Source organism: Vicugna pacos, chromosome 3 (genome assembly GCF_048564905.1).
Source record: "Vicugna pacos chromosome 3, VicPac4, whole genome shotgun sequence".
NCBI lineage: Eukaryota > Metazoa > Chordata > Mammalia > Artiodactyla > Camelidae > Vicugna > Vicugna pacos.
In genome coordinates this window covers 22,238,874-22,262,089 of record NC_132989.1, presented here as the reverse complement: position 1 = coordinate 22,262,089, position 23,216 = coordinate 22,238,874, and the positions used below count along the sequence as shown (strand labels likewise).

Here is a 23,216-nt window from a genome sequence, read left to right as displayed (position 1 = left end):
ACTCACAATTTCAGGCACAAGGTGTCGCTCTTTACTCGGTGGAAATACTTCATTCAAGGATTGGTCTGAATAGCCAGGAACTCCCCATACAAAACGACTCCATCATGCCGGATGCTACCGTTAAAGGATCCTTTGAAACTTCTCAAAAATTCAGGAAGATTTTAAATGCGAAACTGGAGTCTATGGCACTGTAAGTATAAAGAATCCTGTTTTGGAATGTATACGTTGTATGCAATGTTCGTGTCTCAAAGAAGGGGATTGGGCACTGTGCGACTGCTGCTGTCGCTTCTGCTCCTCGCAGCCTGGGAAGCCGGGAGCGGCCAAGTCTACTACTCCGTCTCCGAGGAGGCCAAACACGGCACCTTCGTGGGCCGCATCGCGCAGGACCTGGGGCTGGAGCTGGTGGAGCTGGTGCCGCGCCTGTTCCGTGTGGCGTCCAAGGGACGCGGGGATCTTCTGGAGGTAAATCTGCAGAATGGCATTTTGTTTGTGAATTCTCGGATCGACCGGGAGGAGCTGTGCGGGCGGAGTGCGGAGTGCAGCATCCACCTGGAGGTGATCGTGGACAGGCCGCTGCAGGTGTTCCACGTGGAGGTAGAAGTAAAGGATATTAATGATAATCCACCTGTGTTCCCTCTCAGAGAACAAAAGCTGCTGATTTCCGAATCTAAGCAACCAGACTCGAAGTTTCCTCTAGAGGGAGCTTCTGATGCCGATATAGGAGAGAATGCTCAATTGACCTACAGACTAAGTCAAAATGAGTACTTTTCTTTAGAATTACCAACAAATAATAAGCAGTCTAAAAGGCTGTCACTTACATTAAAGAAGTCTCTGGATAGAGAGGAAACTCCAGAACTTAATTTGCTACTGACAGCTGCAGATAAAGGGAAACCGGAGCTCACTGGCACTATTCAGCTGTTGGTCCACGTCTTGGATATTAACGACAATGATCCGGAATTTGAACAATCAGAATACAAGCTGAGATTGATGGAAAACACAGCTAAAGAAACTATTGTGATAAAGTTAAATGCCACAGACCGAGATGAAGGAGTCAATGGGGAGGTAACATATTCCTTGATGTCCATTAAGCCTAATGGAAAACCCTTATTTACATTAAATGAAAATAATGGAGAAGTGAGAATCAATGGAACTTTAGATTATGAAGAAAACAAATTTTATGAAATTGAAGTACAGGCCACAGATAAGGGGAATCCCCCAATGGCAGGTCATTGTACAATCTGGGTCGAAATCTTAGATGCCAATGATAATGCCCCTGAAGTCACTGTGACTTCCCTGTCTCTACCAGTTCGAGAGGACACTCAGCCAAGCACCGTCATTGCGCTGATCAGTGTATCTGATCGAGACTCTGGTGCCAACGGACAGGTGACCTGCTCACTAACGCCCCAAGTCCCCTTCAAGATCATATCCACATTCAAGAACTACTATTCGCTGGTGCTGGACAGCTCTTTGGACCGCGAGAGCGTGGCCAACTATGAGCTGGTGGTGACCGCGAGGGACGGGGGCTCGCCTTCGCTGTCGGCCACGGCCAGCGTGTCCGTGGACGTGGCCGACGTGAACGACAACGCGCCCACGTTCGCGCAGCCCGAGTACACGGTGTTCGTGAAGGAGAACAACCCGCCCGGCTGCCACATCTTCACCGTGTCGGCGCGGGACGCGGACGCGCAGGAGAACGCGCTGGTGTCGTACTCGCTGGTGGAGCGGCGGGTGGGCGAGCGAGCGCTGTCGAGCTACGTGTCTGTGCACGCGGAGAGCGGCAAGGTGTACGCGCTGCAGCCGCTGGACCACGAGGAGCTGGAGCTGCTGCAGTTCCAGGTGAGCGCGCGCGACGCGGGCGTGCCGCCTCTGGGCAGCAACGTGACGCTGCAGGTGTTCGTGCTGGACGAGAACGACAACGCGCCTGCGCTGCTGCCGCCGCCGCCCGGGCCTGGGGGCGGGGCCGGCGCGGTGAGCCAGCTGGTGGCGCGGTCGGTGGGCGCGGGCCACGTGGTGGCGAAGGTGCGCGCGGTGGACGCGGACTCGGGCTACAACGCGTGGCTGTCGTACGAGCTGCAGGCGGCGGCGGGGGCCGCGCGCAGCCCGTTCCGCGTGGGGCTGTACACGGGCGAGATCAGCACGACGCGCGCCCTGGACGAGGCGGACGCGCCACGCCAGCGCCTGCTGGTGCTGGTGAAGGACCACGGCGAGCCGGCGCTGACGGCCACGGCCACCGTGCTGCTGTCGCTGGAGGACAGCGGCCAGGCACCCAAGGCCTCTTCGCGGGCGTCGACGGGCGCCGCTGGAGCGGAAGCGGCTGTGGTGGATGTGAACGTGTACCTGATCGTCGCCATCTGCGCGGTGTCCAGCCTGTTTGTGCTCACGCTGCTGCTGTACACGGCGCTGCGCTGCTCGGCGCCGCCCAGCGAGGGCGCGTGCGGGCCCGGGAAGCCCAGGCTGGTGTGCTCCAGCGCGGTGGGGAGCTGGTCTTACTCGCAGCAGAGGCGGCAGAGGGTGTGCTCTGGGGAGGGACCGCCCAAGGCAGATCTTATGGCCTTTAGTCCGTGTCTTCCTCCCGGTCTGGACAGAGAAGTCGGAGAGGAAAGGCAGGACGCAGAATCAAACCACCCTGGCCAGGTGAGTTCTATAGATTCTCCCCTTTTTTGAAGTCTATGTTAAAGTTTTAAAAATCCATTTTCTTTCATAGAAAAGTTTAACGAGTACTCTGTATTTTGAGTATTATTTTAAGGAACAATGTTTGTTAGTGAAATACGAAACTCATACCCAGTTTTAATCATGTAAAGTATTAGGATTTTAGCCAATATGTGTCCTAATTTTCCTAATAGGAACTTGTTAGAATTTGTTTACAAAGAATGATACAAGACTGACTTTCCTGTCATCACTTCATTAGAAATAATTTCCAATTTTCACTGATCTACCGATGTCATTTCATCTCTAATAATCATTAATGTAGCTAATCACTACGGATTATTTAAATTTTACTCATCCACTTTGTTTTTTTAACAGAATTTTGCCTTGATATTTTCACATTATGAGATCACTTGACTTTTCTCACTTCAGGCTTGTATAAAAATTGAACATTTTAATTTAAGTCTGAAAGGATTTTCCTTTTTTAGTCCTGTGGATTTATACATTCATCAAACATTTATTGTCGGGTAAATAATCCTTGGTTTTGCCTCTATAAGTAAGACTTGTTTTCGTATTATTTGCAGTAAAAGAAAATGCAGCCTTTGTTCTAGTATGTCTAGTATGTTTTCACTGAAATTATCTAGTATTATTTCATTGAAATAATATAACTAAAAGTTCTGTGCATTTTAAATTTTGTTCCATGAAATTAATATAAATTTATCTACTGCATACTGAAACAGAACTTCCATGTTTATGCTTCTACAGTAACTAGGCAATTAAAGTTATTCATATTACTCAATCAAGTCACAGGCATGCCTATAGGCTTATAATATCAGTCTGTAATAAATGCTAGCTGGCATTATTTCCTGAGTTTCTGGATTCATCTAGAAGGAAAAAGTTAACTACCAAAATGAAGCCTGTTGACAATTAGTTTCATTCATCTCACTTTTTAAATTTCCTGTCTTTAAATGCTTTATTGCTGGGGTTTGTGAAATTTTCTTTCCATGTGGTATAATGACATCTGAAGAGTCTAGCAAAGATAATTTACCTCTCAATAATTCTTCTAATTCAGTGATTCTCAGTTACATGTAAGGTGGCAGAAAAACTGACTTCTCTGAGAATATGATGAAAGTCGTATGTTGCCATTCTCCTCTTAAAATTGCAGTGTACCACTTGGCATAATACTCAAGAACCCCATGCTGAAGCTCATACTCAAACCTTTGGTCAGGAAACTTTGTATCTCAATATTGTCTAAAAACATTCTTAATTATTCCAAAATATAACATAATATATATAATATAAAATATTTAAAAAATTATATAAAACATAAAATGTCTCAGACTCAAAAGTGATTAAACCTTCATATCACTTGTGAAACTTTGTAAATATAAAGAAATGTGAATGTTAGGTAGGACACACTTTATTAGCCACCTCCAAATGAATTTCTTGGAACTACCCAACATAATTTAAATTTAATAAACAAAGATATTGGAATGTTTTAAATACAGGTTAAATTTTTGCAAATTGTTACTTTTTACATAGCACATAAGTAATCAATACGCATTTTAGATAATTCCAAATACATGAATTACACTCTACAAATGTTGTGTCTTTTATGCTTATTTTAAATTTTAGGTTTACATTCTATGATACAAAATTGTTATTTCATCCTATTTTCTAGTTTCATTGTTTAGGTATTAAGCTAAATTTAGATGTTCCTATCTGTTTAATAATTTATGTCTAACAATGTGTGAAGACTACATAGACACTGGTAAAGTTACTTAGCAGTTATGGTACATTGACTGTTTTTGAAAATGAATATAAAATGCAGAAGCTTGGTGATGATAGAAATTTAAATAGCCCAATGGCATCAAATTTCAAATATGTTTTTCATTAATTAACAGCCAGTGTGGTAATTGATATAAGTTATTTTTATGCTTGTAGAATCATTCTTGGTTATTATTTTCTGGTTCTATAAAGATTTCATATTTCTTTCCTTCATTATGTGTAAAAGGAATGGTGACAAATTATTGGTTTAAAGATTTTGATTCAAATTTAAACGGGCTTATAAATAACGTGTTTACTTGTTCACAACTAGCTGTGGGATCTTATCTGTGTTTTGTTTTCCCTTAAAGCTGATCTGGAATTAATGAGTAAAATTATGAAAAGTCTTTTGATTCTCCCTTATCTCACAGTCACCATTCTGATTTTCTGAAGAGAAGCATAATCTGAGTAACTACTATCTGGCCTGGAGGGAGCAATTTAGAGGGAAACTAGACAGTCATTATGAAGTTCATATTCTTTTGACTCTAAACAATAAGATTGGGCTCCAAAACATTTCATGAGATCTTTTCATTAGTGTTCTACTATCACTTCAGTATTCTCTAAAATTTGGAGGCTTTGACTCAACATTTTACATGAAAACACTATTCCAGAATCTGTATTCAAGTTTCATTTCAACATATTATGAGAATGAGAACAGTTGCATGAAAAGTAATCACATGTGAGCATCAAGGATCCAAAAACAATGATATCCCCCATATTTATAATGATTCTAATATTCACCAGATTTATGGATAAAATAATTTATTTTTTTATTTTAATTAATTAAAGTTTCTTTTCCTTTACTAAATGAGGGAATTCTTGGCTTTCCCCTAAAGTCTTAGAATGAAGTGCTTGTGAAGGATGAAAATCATTACAGCTGTGAACTGTATGTGATATAAGGGCAGAGGTGGTGGATATTATTCTTTATTTTAAAGTCCATGATAGCTAATGAGTAGCTTCTGATATGCCTCATTTCAATGATTATTTTATAATAGACCTTGAAGCAGAATATTTTAAAAATTGAAGTATAATAGAAGTATTTGTTTTTTGTTAAAAATATCGTATACATTAAATAAATAGGTATTTACAAATGACCCATGAAAATATCTAAAAAGTCTAAATAAATTTAAAATGAACCAAAATGTGGCTAAACCAAAAAGACTCCCGGATCTTTCTTGTACTTACATAATCAGTCACATGATGTCGCTATACACTCAAAAGGTGAAAAGCGAAAATTTTATCTCCACGCCCGGATTCCAACCATTCACAGAATAGGATCGACTCCATAGTGACCGGAATGCTGGGTAAAATTTATACTTACAGAAAGGGGAGACTGCTCATAAATGTCGGTAGGCGAGCAATTCCTTAAAACTGAGTCTCACCTCAGAGATCTCGTTATTTGCAATGGTGTTTTCCTGGCAAGGAGGCTTCGAAGCTCGGCAACTGCTACTCTGGTTTCTGCTCCTCGCAGTCAGGGAGTGGGGGAGCGGCCAGGTCCACTACTCCGTCCCCGAGGAGGCCAAACACGGCACCTTCGTGGGCCGCATCGCGCAGGACCTGGGGCTGGAGCTGGTGGAGCTGGTGCCGCGCCTGTTCCGTGTGGCGTCCAAGGGACGCGGGGATCTTCTGGAGGTAAATCTGCAGAATGGCATTTTGTTTGTGAATTCTCGGATCGACCGGGAGGAGCTGTGCGGGCGGAGTGCGGAGTGCAGCATCCACCTGGAGGTGATCGTGGACAGGCCGCTGCAGGTGTTCCACGTGGAGGTGGAAGTGAAGGACATTAACGACAATCCCCCGGTGTTCAGAGAAGGAGAACAAAAGGTACTTGTTTCTGAATCTGCTCCTCTCGAGTCTCGTTTTCCTCTAGAGGGCGCTTCCGATGCGGATATGGGCCTAAACTCTCTTCTGACCTATAGGTTAAGTCTAAATGAGTATTTTACTCTTAAAATAGTAACGAAAACCGATAAAAGTATATTGCCTGAACTCATTCTTCGGAAGACTTTGGATAGAGAAGAAATGCCAGAACTAAATATGTTGCTGACAGCTCTGGATGGCGGCAAACCCGAGCTAACAGGTTCTGTTCAGATTCATATAACCATCCTGGATGTTAATGACAACGCTCCGGAGTTTGATAAGCCTAGCTATAAAGTGTTGCTGTTTGAAAATGTCCCAAACGACACCAGAGTGATTCAGCTAAACGCTTCTGATCTAGACGAAGGACCAAATAGAGATATTTCCTATGGAATCAGAATGATTTTGCCAATGAGTGAAAAATGTATGTTTTCAATAAATCCAGAAACAGGTGAAATTAGAATTTATGGGAAACTGGATTTTGAAGAGAATAATGAGTATGAAATTCAGGTTAAAGCCATTGATAAAGGGATTCCTTCCATGGCAGGTCATTGCACTGTTCTGGTGCAAGTTATGGACTTGAATGACAATACCCCTGAAGTAACGGTCACTTCTCTGTCACTCCCAGTGCGAGAGGATGCTCAGGTGGGCACCGTCATAGCTTTGATTAGCGTGTCCGACCCTGACTCAGGCACCAACGGTCAGGTGACCTGCTCACTAACGCCCCAAGTCCCCTTCAAGCTGGTGTCCACCTTCAAGAATTACTATTCGCTGGTGCTGGACAACACCTTAGACCGCGAAAGTGTGGCTAACTATGAGCTGGTGGTGACCGCGAGGGACGGGGGCTCGCCTTCGCTGTCGGCCACGGCCAGCGTGTTCGCGGATGTGGCCGACGTGAACGACAACGCGCCCACGTTCGCGCAGCCCGAGTACACGGTGTTCGTGAAGGAGAACAACCCGCCCGGCTGCCACATCTTCACCGTGTCGGCGCGGGACGCGGACGCGCAGGAGAACGCGCTGGTGTCGTACTCGCTGGTGGAGCGGCGGGTGGGCGAGCGAGCGCTGTCGAGCTACGTGTCTGTGCACGCGGAGAGCGGCAAGGTGTACGCGCTGCAGCCGCTGGACCACGAGGAGCTGGAGCTGCTGCAGTTCCAGGTGAGCGCGCGCGACGCGGGCGTGCCGCCTCTGGGCAGCAACGTGACGCTGCAGGTGTTCGTGCTGGACGAGAACGACAACGCGCCTGCGCTGCTGCCGCCGCCGCCCGGGCCTGGGGGCGGGGCCGGCGCGGTGAGCCAGCTGGTGGCGCGGTCGGTGGGCGCGGGCCACGTGGTGGCGAAGGTGCGCGCGGTGGACGCGGACTCGGGCTACAACGCGTGGCTGTCGTACGAGCTGCAGGCGGCGGCGGGGGCCGCGCGCAGCCCGTTCCGCGTGGGGCTGTACACGGGCGAGATCAGCACGACGCGCGCCCTGGACGAGGCGGACGCGCCACGCCAGCGCCTGCTGGTGCTGGTGAAGGACCACGGCGAGCCGGCGCTGACGGCCACGGCCACCGTGCTGCTGTCGCTGGAGGACAGCGGCCAGGCGCCCAAGGCCTCTTCGCGGGCGTCGACGGGCGCCGCTGGAGCGGAAGCGGCTGTGGTGGATGTGAACGTGTACCTGATCGTCGCCATCTGCGCGGTGTCCAGCCTGTTTGTGCTCACGCTGCTGCTGTACACGGCGCTGCGGTGCTCGGCGCCGCCCAGCGAGGGCGCGTGCGGGCCCGGGAAGCCCAGGCTGGTGTGCTCCAGCGCGGTGGGGAGCTGGTCTTACTCGCAGCAGAGGCGGCAGAGGGTGTGCTCTGGGGAGGGACCGCCCAAGACGGACCTCATTGCCTTCAGTCCCAGTCTTCCACAGTCTCGAGAAGATTGTTTAAGTTCTTCCAGTGAAGTAAGTCCTTGATATTATTCTAGTATGTTAAGTATATTAGTCATTCTAAACTTTTCATGAATTAGCTCCACTTTTCACGTACTAAATAACGAGATAAAGATGAACTGCAGGCCATGAATCACATTTAAATATTTTCTCCTGCAAATGTTCATATTACCTATAATGGTTAGTCTTGAAAAATATAAGTACATTTGAGTAAAAACTGCCTAGGTTACTACACTTAAATTTATTTTTAATTTGTACTCAATTTCATGATTACAAAAATTTGCAAGATTAGTGCAGTGAGCTCCCAGATATCCTTAACTGGATTCCTTTACTGCTCCTCATGTGCACAGGCTTCTAAAATAGGCTCCCTGAGCACCAATCTAATTTCAGTAGAATCTCTTTTCAAGTGTCATAACAATGAAAAAGTTATATGTTATTAATTCTAGGATGAATACTTTTCTGTTATTGTTTCATGGTGTACCTTCTTTCTTTCAACTGGGATAGGCTACTGTACTGTCCTTATTTACATAAAATATAATAGTCACTTTACATTTAAAATATTATAATATCCACCTAAAACAGGATGCATCTTATAATTGATGGTTTATATTAATTCAATTGGCTGGTTTGTTTTGGTAGAACACAAATAATGGTGCATCGTACAATTAATGGCATTTCTTTGATTCAATAAAATATAAGAATACTTATTAGTCCCCTATTATTTTCCAGGACCTGTCCTAGGGTTTTTAATCATATAATAATATTTAATTATCAATTCAGGCCTATGGTGCAGGTACAATATTTATTATTGTCATTTTACTAATTAGAAGCCTGAAGCTTATTATATTATTATAAACCTAAGCCACATAGATTGTGGCAGGTGGCTCAAACTCAGTCTTGGGGGTGGCATCATACTGCTCTGCCACTATTATCAGATGACTCTTCACATCTCATAACGTTCTTCCAACAAAGCCTTTCCAGAGTGTTTTTTAGTGTGAGGGAAAGATGCAAGTAAAGAAGGAGATATTGAAGATGAGACAGGCAGAGAAAGGCTGAAGATGAAGATGAAAAATATGGAGAATAGAAGAGGGGGAAAAAAAATCTAAGAAAGGAGGGTTGGCCTAAAAGGGGGGCTATTTTTCCCTTAATACGGAATGAAAAATAGAGAATATAAAGAAAAATGTTCATATGAGAAGAGGGTCGTTGAGTTCATATATGATGACTTATCTCTGGATACATAATCTGAGAACTAGGTGGTGGGAACCAGGTTGGGAATTTGAGAAGAATGAAGAAAATATGGAAGAATCTTCATAGGCAGGAATTAATTATGAATTCACTAAAGGGCTCAACTGAGGTAAAAGTGAGAGTAAACTTGTAGAGAATACAGTTATCATGGTTAAGTGACTAACAGCCTGAGAAACTCAATACGAGGAATGGAGAAAATGGATAGTTAGGCTGTGTGTTGAAAGGTAAAGAAAATCTTAAAGGAATAATATAATTGCATGCCTCTAGGGTGTCTGGAAGGGCATGTTTTAAATGGTTGACTCTGTATTCTGGGTTAGGTGGATTGCTAAATGAGACAAGTGGGGCCTTGATAGACAAGAACAATTAGAATCAAGGAATTATTCCCATTATAAGAGTAAAGCTGTGTTAATAAAAGTAACAGAGCAATAAGGAGGATGGGGCAAGAGAACACCAAATATTCATGTTTTCAGAGGGGAGCAAAGATACAGAAATGAACACAACTATTACTTCCTGCAAAGTTGTGCACAAGAGAATTATTGGAGCCACGCTAGTTCTTTCTTAGCCCTATTTGGCCTGGAACTTGGTGACTTGGTAAAAATAGTTACAGTATTAGATAAAAACAATATACCCTTCCTTTATTCCATGTTAGAGATGTGTTAACCTCTGTAGCTACCTGTTGTTGCTTGGAAAATCAGAGTCAATTTGAATAGTAGGATTTTCCCCAGTGAAGATGTAAGATGAGAGGGAATAGGGAAGTTTAACCTATTGGTAGTAATTTCATTTCTATCAAATACGTAAGATGCTAGTTGTTGGCATGTTTTATAGAAAAAGAATCCAGAACTCTATTGTTATATCTAAATGGTCTACATTATTGTGTGTTTATGTACGTACACACTCACATACAAACTCATACGCACATTGGACATTTCCTTTAAATAGAAATATATTATCCACATTTCACGGTCATATTGGGGGAACTTATAAATATTGTTTATTTATTTAAAATCTGGTATATCAATTACTGAATTTTCCACATTCATCCATTTTATTTTTATGTGATTCATCATATTTCCATTTGGATTCAATGAATGTTGTGTGAATAGGTCTCAAAAAATTACAGGGAAAAGAACATTCCCACCAAAATCTACAAAGCTATGCAGAGCTAGAGTCTGATTTCCAAAAGCAAATGTAGAATATTACCTCTTTTTTCAAATTCTGCATGAGGTATTATTACACATGCAAATATATATTTGTGGAAAGATGGAACTCATCAACCAATTTCAACTAGCATCCAATGCTGAGCAGAATACAGTGATTAACTGTTGCTGGAAAGAAACACATTAAATCTTCCATTACGTGTTTGCAGTGAAAAACGTCACGAAATGCAAGAAATAAACCCTTTATCAACGGAAAACATGAAGACTTAGAGTCACTTTTACACTTACACATTCATGCGCACGGTGTCGCTCTTCACTGAGAACAATTCCGAGAAGAAAGCACCTCCCTTTCTTCCTTCCTGCTTAAAATTTGGCAGATAGTGGAAAACCTCTAGCGAATCCTCCCGCAATAGAGGGCCGAAAAATTAGATCTTGAGAGACATTTGAGGTAAGGTAGTGTATATACTTCAGATATCTCTTAAAGTCTTTTGAGTGTACCATGCTGATTTCCTGGCGAGGAGGCCCAGGAGCTCCGCGTCTGCTGCTCTCACTTCTGCTCCTCGCAGTCTGGGAAGCCGGGAGCGGCCAGGTCCACTACTCGGTTCCGGAGGAGGCCAAACACGGCACCTTCGTGGGCCGCATCGCGCAGGACCTGGGGCTGGAGCTGGCGGAGCTGGTGCCGCGCCTGTTCCGGGTGGCGTCCAAAGGGCGCGGGGACCTTCTGGAGGTAAATCTGCAGAATGGCATTTTGTTTGTGAATTCTCGGATCGACCGGGAGGAGCTGTGCGGGCGGAGCGCGGAGTGCAGCATCCACCTGGAGGTGATCGTGGACAGGCCGCTGCAGGTGTTCCATGTGGAAGTGGAAGTTACAGATATAAACGACAACCCGCCTGTATTCCCTGAAAGTGAAAAAAGAATAATCATTGCTGAATCTAGACCTCCGGAAACTCGGTTTCCACTAGATGGCGCATCTGATGCAGATATTGGAGTAAACTCCGCCTTGACCTACCGAGTCTATCCCAACGATTATTTCACACTGGACACACAAAACAACCGTGAACAAACGTCTTCGTTATCACTTGTGTTAAGGAAATCATTGGACAGAGAGGAAATTCAGGAACATAGTTTATTATTGACAGCCAGTGATGGAGGTAAACCTGAGCTAACCGGCACAGTTCAGCTGATGATCACAATCTTGGATGTGAATGACAACGCCCCAGATTTTGACCAATTGATTTACAAAGTGAGAGTGTTAGAGAGCACAGTCAATGGAACATTAGTTATCAAACTAAATGCCACAGATCCTGATGATGGTACAAATGGAGACATAATCTACTCATTTAGAAGACCCGTATCACCTGCAATATTATATGCATTTTCCATAAATCCTGACAATGGAGAAGTTAGGACAAAAGGTAAATTGGATTTCGAAGAAAAGAAATTGTATGAAATACCCGTGGAAGCAGTGGACAAGGGGAATATTCCAATGGCGGGTCATTGTACAATTTTAGTGGAAGTACTCGATATAAATGATAATGCCCCGGAAGTTACCATCACTTCTTTGGCTCTTCCAGTGAGAGAGGATGCTCAGGTGGGCACCATCATAGCCTTGATTAGCGTGTCCGACCCTGACTCTGGCGCCAACGGTCAGGTGACTTGCTCACTAACGCCCCAAGTCCCCTTCAAGCTGGTGTCCACCTTCAAGAATTACTATTCGCTGGTGCTGGACAGCGTCTTGGATCGCGAAAGCGTGGCCAACTATGAGCTGGTGGTGACCGCGAGGGACGGAGGCTCGCCTTCGCTGTCGGCCACGGCCAGCGTGTCCGTGGACGTGGCCGACGTGAACGACAACGCGCCCACGTTCGCGCAACCCGAGTACACGGTGTTCGTGAAGGAGAACAACCCGCCCGGCTGCCACATCTTCACCGTGTCGGCGCGGGACGCGGACGCGCAGGGGAACGCGCTGGTGTCGTACTCGCTGGTGGAGCGGCGGGTGGGCGAGCGAGCGCTGTCGAGCTACGTGTCTGTGCACGCGGAGAGCGGCAAGGTGTACGCGCTGCAGCCGCTGGACCACGAGGAGCTGGAGCTGCTGCAGTTCCAGGTGAGCGCGCGTGACGCGGGCGTGCCGCCTCTGGGCAGCAACGTGACGCTGCAGGTGTTCGTGCTGGACGAGAACGACAATGCGCCTGCGCTGCTGCCGCCCGGGCCTGGGGGCGGGGCCGGCGCGGTGAGCCAGCTGGTGGCGCGGTCGGTGGGCGCGGGCCACGTGGTGGCGAAGGTGCGCGCGGTGGACGCGGACTCGGGCTACAACGCGTGGCTGTCGTACGAGCTGCAGGCGGCGGCGGGGGCCGCGCGCAGCCCGTTCCGCGTGGGGCTGTACACGGGCGAGATCAGCACGACGCGCGCCCTGGACGAGGCGGACGCGCCACGCCAGCGCCTGCTGGTGCTGGTGAAGGACCACGGCGAGCCGGCGCTGACGGCCACGGCCACCGTGCTGCTGTCGCTGGAGGACAGCGGCCAGGCACCCAAGGCCTCTTCGCGGGCGTCAGCGGGTGTCGCGGGCACAGAGACAGCGTTAGTGGATGTGAACGTGTACCTGATCGTCGCCATCTGCGCGGTGTCCAGCCTGTTTGTGCTCACGCTGCTGCTGTACACGGCGCTGCGGTGCTCGGCGCCGCCCAGCGAGGGCGCGTGCGGGCCCGGGAAGCCCAGGCTGGTGTGCTCCAGCGCGGTGGGGAGCTGGTCTTACTCGCAGCAGAGGCGGCAGAGAGTGTGCTCTGGGGAGGGACCGCCCAAGGCAGATCTCATGGCCTTCAGTCCCAGCCTGCCTCCTTGTCTGAGTTCTGCGGAGGAAAGAAGTGTAATAGAAGCAGATTCAGAACAGTTCAGAGAGGTGAGATCATATTTAAATTTTCTTACTGTTTTAACCCTCCTCATGGTTTTCCGTTTAAGCTTCTTGAATTTCAATTTTAAGATCATTCTTTAATTTTGTTCATCGTTACGGTATTTAATGAGTGTTATTGACATTATGGGTTTAATTATTCTACAGATGGAAAACTTAAGTCAAAAACCTAACATTGTCCAATATGCTAATCATTTGTTTTTGTTGTATTCGTAATAGTTTTAAAGTATTTTTGCCTACGTAAACATTTTCTAGAATCTCCACATTGTGAGTAGTTGAACATTAAGAAAACATTTGCTTTAATGAGGTTAACCATAATTAAAATTCTTAAATCTATTTTTAAAATTTATACTTATACCCACCTACAGATTTTATTTTGAAAAGAGCCATAACTTTTAACATAAAGTATTTTTTAAAGTGTAGTTTTCTTTCTTTTTAAAAATCTTTTTGGCTTGGTCCTTTCTAATTTTTCTCTAGGCACACCAGTGTTCCCCTCTCTGATATCCAATATGGAAAATCTTATGATTTTCCTTTGAAATTTTTATTTGTAGTCACGTAAGTATTTATACACATGCATACACCTTGTAGGTTTTTCTTTATTGTTTCTTTTTGAAAGTTTATTAGCATAGACAGTGAGTTTTACTTTTCTCAGTCTCCAATACCTCATGGAAATTCTTAGAAATATGATAACTTTAATACCTGTATAGTACTCCGTATTGTGGGTATATCATTTATATACTGAATTATTCACTGTTGATGAGCACTTTAAGTATTCTTCTGACCTTGTAAACCATGCTGTACTATTATTTTACATATTCCCAAAATATTGGTGCTTTTATTTCTGTGAAATTCATTTTAAGATATAGAATCGATACATCTAAGATTATTAATAATTTTAATTTTAAAATGTGTTGCTTGATTACTTTACAAGAATTTTGTAGGACCTTTAACTTCCACTAACAGATTATGAGCACTCTCCTTTATATTGAAAAGCCATAGAGGTCCTCATTCTGCCAGTGTGATCTGTATAAAGTAATTATCTCATTGTTACTTTAATTGCTATATACCAGCAGTGAATTTGAGCATATTGACATTTGTATCTGGTTTTCTTTTATTTATCAATTTAATTCTTTGCCTATTTTTTAATTGAAAAACTGTTTTTTCAGTTTGAGAAACTTCTCTGTGAAATATAGATACTGCCTTTTATCACCTCTCTATATCATAAATATTTTTCCTCTTATATAATTTATATTGATTTGTTTATAGTATATTCTGCTATCCATATAAAAGTTTTTTAAAAATTTATATGTCCTTTTTTCCCTAATGGATTTTAGGGTCTCTGCGTTTAGTTAGGAAGATCTTTCTGACTTTTATAGTGAACGTTTATTAATTAAATTCATTTCATAAACATTTCTTTTTATTTATTTATTTATATTTTTTTCATAAACATTTATTTTTAAATTTAACTTAATTAAAAAAATTGAAGTGTAATTAACATACAGCATTATATTGGTTTCAGGTATACAACATAGTGATTCAATATTTGTATATATTGTGAAATGATCACCACATTAAGTCTAGTTAACATACATCACCATGCATAGTTACAAAATCTTTTTTCTTGTAAAGAGAACTTTTAAGATCTACTCTTTAGCAACTTTTAAGTCTATAATACAGCATTATTAACTCTAGCCACCATGTTTTACATTACATTACCCAGACTTACTTATTTCATAACTGACAGTGTATATTTTGACCACCTTCACCAGTTTCACCTACCCTCCACCCCCTGCATCTGGCCACCAGTCTGTTCTCTGAATCTTTGTTTGTTTGTTTGTATTTTAGATACCACATAAGTGAGATAATTTTTCTTAATGTAGGCATTTATCACTATAAACCTCCCTCTTAGCACTTCTTTTGCTGCAACCCATACATGTTGGTATGTTGTGTTTCCATTTTCATTTGTTTCAAGAAATGTGTGAATTTCCCTTTGATTTTGTCTTTGACCCATTGGTTTCCAAGAGTGCATTATTTAATTTCTGCATGTTTATGAGTTTTTCAGTTTTCCTCCTGTTGTTGATTTCTAGTTTCATAATATTGTGGTTGGAATATTCAGTCTTTTAAAATTTGCCGAGACTTCTATGACCTAACATATGATCTATCTGGGAGAATGTTCCATGTGTGCTTGAGAAGAATGTATATTCCGCTGCCCGTGGATGGAATGTTCTGTTTATGCTTGTCAGGTTCACTTGATATAAAGTATAGTTCAAGTTCAATGTTTCCTTATTGGTTTTCTGTGTGATCTATCCATTGATGAAAGTGGAATGTGAGGTGATACCTCACTGTAATTTTGATTTGCATATCTCTAATAAGTATAAGTTGTCTTTTTGTTTTGTTTATATTTTCTTTTGCTCTGGAAAATCTTTTAAGTTTAATTAGATCCCATTTATTTATTTTTGTTTTTTATCTTAATTACTTTAGAAGACAGATACAAAAAATATTGCTGTAATTTATGTCAGTGTGTTTTCCTCTAGGAGCTTTATAGTATCTAGTTTTACATCTAGGTCTTTAACCCATTTTGAGTTTATTTTTGTTTATGGCATTAGAGAATATTCTAATTTCATACTTTTACATGTTGCTGTCCAGTTTTCCCAGCACCTCTTGTTGAAGAGACTGTCTTTTCTCCATTGTATATTCTTACCTCCTTTGTTATAGATTAATTGACCATTAAGTGTGTAGGTTTATTTCTGGGCTTTCTAGCCTGTTCCATTGATCTATGTGTCTGTTTTTGTGCCATTACTATACTGTTTTGATTACTGTAGCTTTATAATATAGTCTGAGGTCAGAGAGCCTGATTCCTCCAGCTTCATTCTTCTTTTTCAAGATTGTTTTAGCTAGTCAGGGTCTTTTGTGTTGCCATATAAACTTAACAATTTTTTGTTCTATTTCTGTGAAAAACGCCATTAGTAGTTTGATAGGGATTACATTGAATCTGTAGACTGCCTTGGGTAGTATGATCATATTAACAATATTGATTCTTCCAGTCCAAGAACACTGTATATCTTTCTATCTGTGTCATCTTCAGTTTCTTTCATCAGCATCTTATAGTTTATATAGTATAGGTCTTTTGCATCCTTAGGTAAGTTTATTCCTAGATATTTTATTCTTTTTGATGCAATGGTAAGTGGGACTGTTTCCTTAATTTCAATTTAAAATGTATTTCATTGTTATTGTATAGAAATGCAACAGATTTGTGTGTGTGTTAATTTTGTATCCTGCAACTTTACCAAATTCACTGATGAGCTCTAGTAATTTTCTCGTAGTGTTTCAGGATTTTCCATGTATAGTATCATGTCATCTGCAAACAGTGATGGTTTTCCTACTTTTTTCCAAGTTGGATTCCTCTTATTTCTTTTTCTTCTCTGATTACTGTGGCTAGGACTTTCAAGACTATGTTGAATCAAAGTGGTAAGAGTGGGCATCTTGTCTTGAATACTTTCAGCTTTTCACCATTGGGTATGATGTTAGCTGTGGGTTTGTCATATATGGCCTTTATGTTGAGGTATGTTTCTTCTATGCCCACTTTCTGGAGAATTTTTAAAATCATAAATGGATGTTGAATTTTATCAAAACCTTTTTTTCTGCATCTGTTGAGATAGTATGGTTTTTATTCTTCAGTTTGTTAATGTGATGTATCACACTGACTAATATGCAGATATTGAAAAATCCTTGTATCCCTGGGATAAATCTCACGTGATCATGGCGTATGATCATTTTAATGTATTGTTGGATTCAGTTTGCTAGTATTTTGTTGATGATTTTTGCATCTATCTTCATTAGTGATATTGTCCAGTAATTTTCTTTTTTGTGAAATCTGTGTCTAGTTTTGTTATCAGGGTGATAGTGGCCTGACAGAATGAGTTCAGAAGTGTTTCTTCCTCTGCCATTTTTGGAGCATAGCTTCAGAAAGATAGGTGTTAACTCTTCTCTAAATGCTTGGTAGAATTCCCTATAAAGCCATCTGGTCCTGGACTTTTGTTTATTGGAAGTTTTAAAAATTACTGATTTAATTTCATTACTGGTAAATAGTCTGTTTATATTTTCTACTAATTCTTGGTTCAGTCTTGGGAGATTGTACGTTCTAAGAATTTGTCCATTTCTTCTAGTTGTCCATTTTATTGCATATAGGTGTTCATAATAGTCTCTTTTGGATTGCTCACTTGATCATTATGTAGTATCCTTCTTTGTCTCTTATAACAGTCTCTATCTTAAAGTCTATTTTGTCTGATGTAAGTATTGCTACCCCAGCTTTTTTTTGATTTCCATTTGTGTCAAATAACTTTTTGCATCCCTTCACTTTCAGTCTGTATGTGTCTCTAGCTCTGAAGTGAGTCTCTTGTAGGCAGCAAATATATGGCTCTTGTTTTTTCATCCAGCCAGTCTATATCTATTGGTTAGAACATTTAGTCCATTTACATTTAAGGTAATTATTGATATGTTTGTTCTTATTACCATTTTGTTAATTGTTTTAGATTTGTTTTTGTAGGTCTTTCCCCCCCTCTTTTATTCTCTTCTCTTGTGATTTGATGACTATCATTAGTGTTGTATTTGGATTCCCTTTTTTGTGTGTGTGTTTGTATCTATTATAGATTTTGGGTGTGCAGTTATCATGAAGTTTTGGTATAGCAGTCTGTACATATACATGCTTGCTTTAAGTCGCTGATCTTAATTTCATGTGCATTTAAAGTACCCTGCATTGGTACTCTCCTCCTCTCAGGGTTACTATTATTGATATCATATTTTGCATTTAAGTGTTTCGTGTATCCCTTAACTGCTTATGTGGCTACAGATGATTTTACTACTTTTGTCCTTTAACCTTTATCCTGCTTTGTGTGTGGCTGATTTCCTGTCTTTACTGTATGTTTGCCTTTACCTGTGAGCTTTCCCATTTTGTAGTTTTCCTGTTTTCAGTTGTGGCCTTTTCTTTTCTGCCCAGAGAAGTTCCTTTAGCATGTGTTATAAAGCTGGCTTGGTGGTGCTGAATTTTTTTTATCATTTGCTTGTCTGTAAAGCTTTTGATTTCTCCATCAAATCTGAATGAGGGCCTTGCTGGTTAGAGTATTCTTGGTTGTAGGTTTTTCCCCTTTCATCTCTTTAAATATATCGTGCCGCTCCCTTCTAGCCTCAGAGTTTCTGCTGAAAAATCAGCTTATAGTCTTATGAGAGTTCCTTCGTATGTTATTTGTTGCTTTTCCCTTGTTGCTTTTAATATTCTCTGTTTGTCTTTAATTTTTGTTATTTTAATTACAATATGTCTAGGTGTGTTTCTCTTATGGGACTCTCTGCACTTCCTGGACTTGGGTGACTGTTTCTTTTCCCAAGTTAGGGAAGTTTTCAGCACTATGTATTCAAATATTTTCTCAGGCCCTTTCTCTCTCTTCTCCTTCTAGGACCCCTATAATGCTAATATTAGAGCGCTTGATGTTGTCCCAGGAGTCTCTCAAACTGTCCTTATTTTCATTCTTTCTTCTTTTTTCTGTTCTGCAGTAGTGATTTCCACTACTCTGTCTTCTGGCTCACTGATTTGTTCTTCTGCCTCATTTAGTCTATTATTTGTCCTTTCTAATGTATTTTTCATTTCAGTTATTGTATTCTTCAACTCTGGTTATTATTTATATTTTTCTAATTCTTTGAAAATTTTAATTAAAAATTAAAAATTAAAAAAATTGGGGGAGGTAATTAGATTTATTTTAATTTTTATGTATAAATTATTATTATTATTATTATTTTAGATGGAGGTACTAGGAATTGAACCTAGGACCTCTTGCATGGTAAGCACAGACTTTACCACTGAGCTATATCTTCCCCCTATGTTTTCTAATTCTTTGTTAAAAACTAACTTCTTGCTCTATGCATCTATTCTCCTCCGAAGTTCTCTGATCATTTTCATGATTATTATTCTGAACTCCTTCTCAGGTAGATTGCCTATCTCCACATCACTTAGTTCTTTTTCTGGGGTTTCATCTTGTTCCTTGTCTGGAACATATTCCTCTACCACCTCATTTTCTCTAAATTTCTATTTGTATTTTTATGTATGTGGTAGGTTAGTTACATTTCCCAAGTGGCCCTCTGTAGGTGATGTCCCATGCATCCTAGCAGTGCACTCCCCTCTTATCACCCAAGGGCCATGGGCCAGCTGGTCCCAGGGTAGAGTCTGGCCTGTGTTTGTGGACTAGTTCCAAAGGCTGTGGGGTTATTCTTTTCTTGCTTCTGGTGTCTGCCTGCTGGTGGGTGAGGCTGATCTAGAGGCTTGTGCAGGCTTCCTGGCGGGAGGGGCTGTTGCCTTCCCACTGGTGGATGGAGATGTGTCCTGGCCATCTGGTGGGAGGGCCATGTCAAGAGGTGTGTCTAGAGGTGGCTGTGGGCTTAGGAAGTCTTTACAGGCTGTCTGCTGAATGGTTCTGTGTTCCCACCCAGTTAGTTGTTTAGCCGGAGGCATCCCAGCACTGGAACCTACAGGCTGTTGGGTGGGGACTGTTCTTGGTGCTAATGACCCAAGCAAGACAGCAAGATGTCTGCCTCCAGGAAGGAGAGTTCAGGCAGATGAACACTTCATGATATGTCTGCCAACAGCTTTTACATCTCTAGGGTGAGCCACAGCCACCCCCCACCTCCAAGACCAGCAGGCAGCTCAGGCCCAGTCAGTCTCCTATGAAATCAGTACTTCTGCCCTTGGTCCTGGTATATGTGAGATTCTGAGTGTGCTTCTTAAGAGTGAAGTCTGTTTCCCCCAGTCCTGTGGAGTTCCTGCTGTTAAGCCCTGTTGGCCTTCAAAGCTAAATGCTCTGGGGGCTTTTCCTCCTGATGCCAGGCCCCCAGGCTGGGGAGCCTGACCTAGGGTCAGTACTCTCACTCCTGTGGGAGGGCTTCTGCAGGATAATTATTCTTCAGCTTGTAGGTCAGCTCCCTGAGGGATATGGGACCCGATTATATTGCGAGCGTGCCCCTCATACTGTCCTGCTGTGGTTCCCTCTTTATGTCTCTAGTTGTAGAAAGTCTTTTTTTTTTTGTAGGTTCCAGTCTTTTTTTTTAATTGATGGTTGTTCAGCAATCAGTTGTGATTTTGTTGTGTTTGTGAGAGGACATGAGCTCACAGTCCTTCTACTCTGCCATCTTGACAAGATCTCTATTTAGATCTTAGATCTTTATTCCTTTCAACAATATTTTGAGGTCTTCAGAGACCTCATTTTATATTTTATATTTGCATTTTATATTTCTTTTGTTAAATTTTTCCTTAATATTTTCATCTTTTCAATCCTATTGCAAATGGAATTGTTTTCTTATTTCATTTTTCTGGTTTGTTTTTACTTTGGTTTGTGTATAAAATAAAATGATTGATTTTTGTATATTAATTTCTTATCCTATGACCTTGCTGATGCCTTTTATTAGTTTTGTAGTTTTTAGTGGATTCTTTATATACAAAGCTATGTGATCTGTAAACAGAGATAGTCTTAATTTTCCTTTCCATCTGAATGTTTTTAATTTCAGATTCTTGCCCAATTGCCCTGGTGAGAACCACCAGTGCAATGTTGAATAGGAGTGGTGAAAGATGTCCCTGACTTGTTTCTGATCTTAGAAAAAGCATAATTTTTCACCTGTAACTCTAATATCTGTCAGTAGGTCAGTAGTAGTGTCCTTTCTTTTATTTCTAGCTTTAGTAATTTTAGTCTTCTGGCTTTTTCTGTTGGTCAGTCTAGCTAAAGTTTTGTCAATCATGTTGATCTTTTCAAAGAATCAACTGTGGCTTCATTGTCTTTCTCTGCTGTTTTCCATTTTTTATTTCATGTATATACCTATCAGGAGGAGGTAATTTCCTTCTGTTCCTAATTTGTTGATTTTTATTATGAAATGGTGTTGGATTTTGTCAAATAATTTTTCTGCATCTATTGAGATGATCATGTGGTTTTGTATTTTAATCAGTTGATGTGATATTATGGGCTGAATTATGTCCTACCCAAACCCATCTGTTGACATTCTAACCTCCAGGACCTCAGAATGTGATTATATTTGGAGATAGAGCCTTTAAGAGGTAATTAAGTTAAAATGAAGTCATTTAGGGTGGACCCCAGTGCAATGACTGATGTCCTTATAAGAAGAGAAAATTAGGACATCAACATACACACAGGGAAGACCACGTGAAGACGATGGACATTTATAAGCCAAGGATAGAGGTCTCAGAAAAACTAACCCTGCTAACATATTGATCTTGGAATTCTAGCCTTCAGAATTATAAGAATATAAACTTCTATTTTTTTAAGACACCTAGTATGTGGTACTTTGTTATGGCAGCCCCAGGAAACTAATACATACAGTGTATTACATTTATTGATTTCCAGATGTTAAGTCAACCTTGTGTTCCTGGGAATACTACCCTCACTTGGTGATGGTGAATAATTTCTTTTACATTTTGCTGAATATAGTTTCCTAGTATTTTGTTGAGAATTTCCCTCTTTGTATTCATGAGAGATATTGGTCTTTAGTTTTCTTGTGATGCTTTTGGTTTTGGTATCAGGGTAGGACATGTTCACTCCTCTTCTACTCTTTGGAAGAGTTTGTAAATAACTGCTATTAATACTTATGCAAATATTTGGTAGAATTCATTCATGGTGCCTTTTGGTTCTGCTTGTTTGTTTGTTTTTGTATGTAATTCTATCATTACTAATTCAGTCTCTTTACTTTCTATAGGTCCATTCAGATTTTCTGTTTCTTCCTGACTCAGTTTTGGTATTTGTGTATTTCAGGAATTTGTCTGTTTCACCTAGGCTACTAATTTATTGGCATACAGTTGTTCATGGTATTCTTTTATAATCTTTCTTTTTTTCTGTATGATCAATTGTACTGCCTCCTTTTTCATTTCTGGTTTTAAGTAATTTCAGTCTTCTGGTTTTTTCTCCTGGTCAATCTAGGTAAAGATTTGTCAGTTTTGTTGATCTTTTCAAAGAACCAACTTTTGGCTTTATTGTCTTACTCATTATTGTTTTTATATTCTTTATTTCATTTATTTCTGCTCTAATTCTAATTATTTTCTTTCTTCTGCTTGCCTTAGGTTGGTTTACTTTTATTTGTCCAGTGTCTTAAAGTGGAAGTTTAGGTTATTGATTTGAGCTATTTCTTCTTTTTAAATGTCAACATTTACAGTTATATGTTTTCCTCTAGGCACTGTTTTAGTTGCATCCCATAAGTTTTCATATGTTGTGTTTCGATTTTTATTCATCCTAGAGTATTTTCTAATTTTCCTTGTTCTTTCTTCTTTGATCCATTGATTGTTTAAGCATATGTTATTAAATTTCCACAGTTTGTGAATTCCCCAAATTTCCTTTTGTTACTGATTTCTAATTTCATTCCATTGTGGTCAGAGAACATATGTTGTATAGTATGAATCCTTTTAAACTTATGGGCATTTATTTTATGGCTTAGTGTTGAGAAGGGCAATCTCATGTGCACAGTATTTCAACCGTCACTCAGCCACGTAAGAATGGATCTTGGAAAGGGAACCCTCATACACTGTTGGTTGGAATGTAAATTTGTGCAGTCACTGTGGAAAACAGTATGGCAATTTCTCATAAAACTAAAAGTAGAACTACCATATGACCCAGCAATTTTACTCCTGGGTATATATTTTA

General features: G+C 41.3%; 4 protein-coding genes across 5 annotated transcripts in view; all 4 read left to right on the top strand.

The window, feature by feature from the left end:
* Nucleotides 1-23,216, top strand: part of LOC102542125 (protocadherin alpha-C2) — a 168,443-nt gene that overhangs the window by 52,643 nt on the left and 92,584 nt on the right. The gene's annotated exons all lie outside the window — the stretch shown is intronic.
* On the top strand, nt 235-2,661 carry LOC107033525 (protocadherin alpha-11-like). The gene has a single exon (XM_072951735.1). The coding sequence runs from the start codon at nt 235-237 to the stop codon at nt 2,659-2,661; it is 2,427 nt and encodes an 808-aa protein (XP_072807836.1).
* On the top strand, nt 5,721-8,267 carry LOC107032901 (protocadherin alpha-12-like). The gene has a single exon (XM_015234366.3). The coding sequence runs from the start codon at nt 5,872-5,874 to the stop codon at nt 8,254-8,256; it is 2,385 nt and encodes a 794-aa protein (XP_015089852.3). The 5' UTR covers nt 5,721-5,871; the 3' UTR covers nt 8,257-8,267.
* LOC140690221 (protocadherin alpha-13-like) lies at nt 11,131-14,380 on the top strand. Its single transcript, XM_072951723.1, has 2 exons — nt 11,131-13,507; nt 14,346-14,380. The coding sequence occupies exons 1-2, from the start codon at nt 11,131-11,133 to the stop codon at nt 14,378-14,380; spliced, it is 2,412 nt and encodes an 803-aa protein (XP_072807824.1).

What these genes read in the sequence shown, in the direction of transcription:
- LOC107033525 (XM_072951735.1), top strand. Translation starts at nt 235, where the DNA reads ATGTTCGTGTCTCAAAGAAGGGGATTGGGCACTGTGCGACTGCTGCTG.
- LOC140690221 (XM_072951723.1), top strand. Translation starts at nt 11,131, where the DNA reads ATGCTGATTTCCTGGCGAGGAGGCCCAGGAGCTCCGCGTCTGCTGCTC. An exon ending in AAGTGTAATAGAAGCAGATT is followed by an intron (nt 13,508 to 14,345) that starts CAGAACAGTTCA and finishes CTATTATTTTAC; the next exon opens with ATATTCCCAAAATATTGGTG.
- LOC107032901 (XM_015234366.3), top strand. Translation starts at nt 5,872, where the DNA reads ATGGTGTTTTCCTGGCAAGGAGGCTTCGAAGCTCGGCAACTGCTACTC.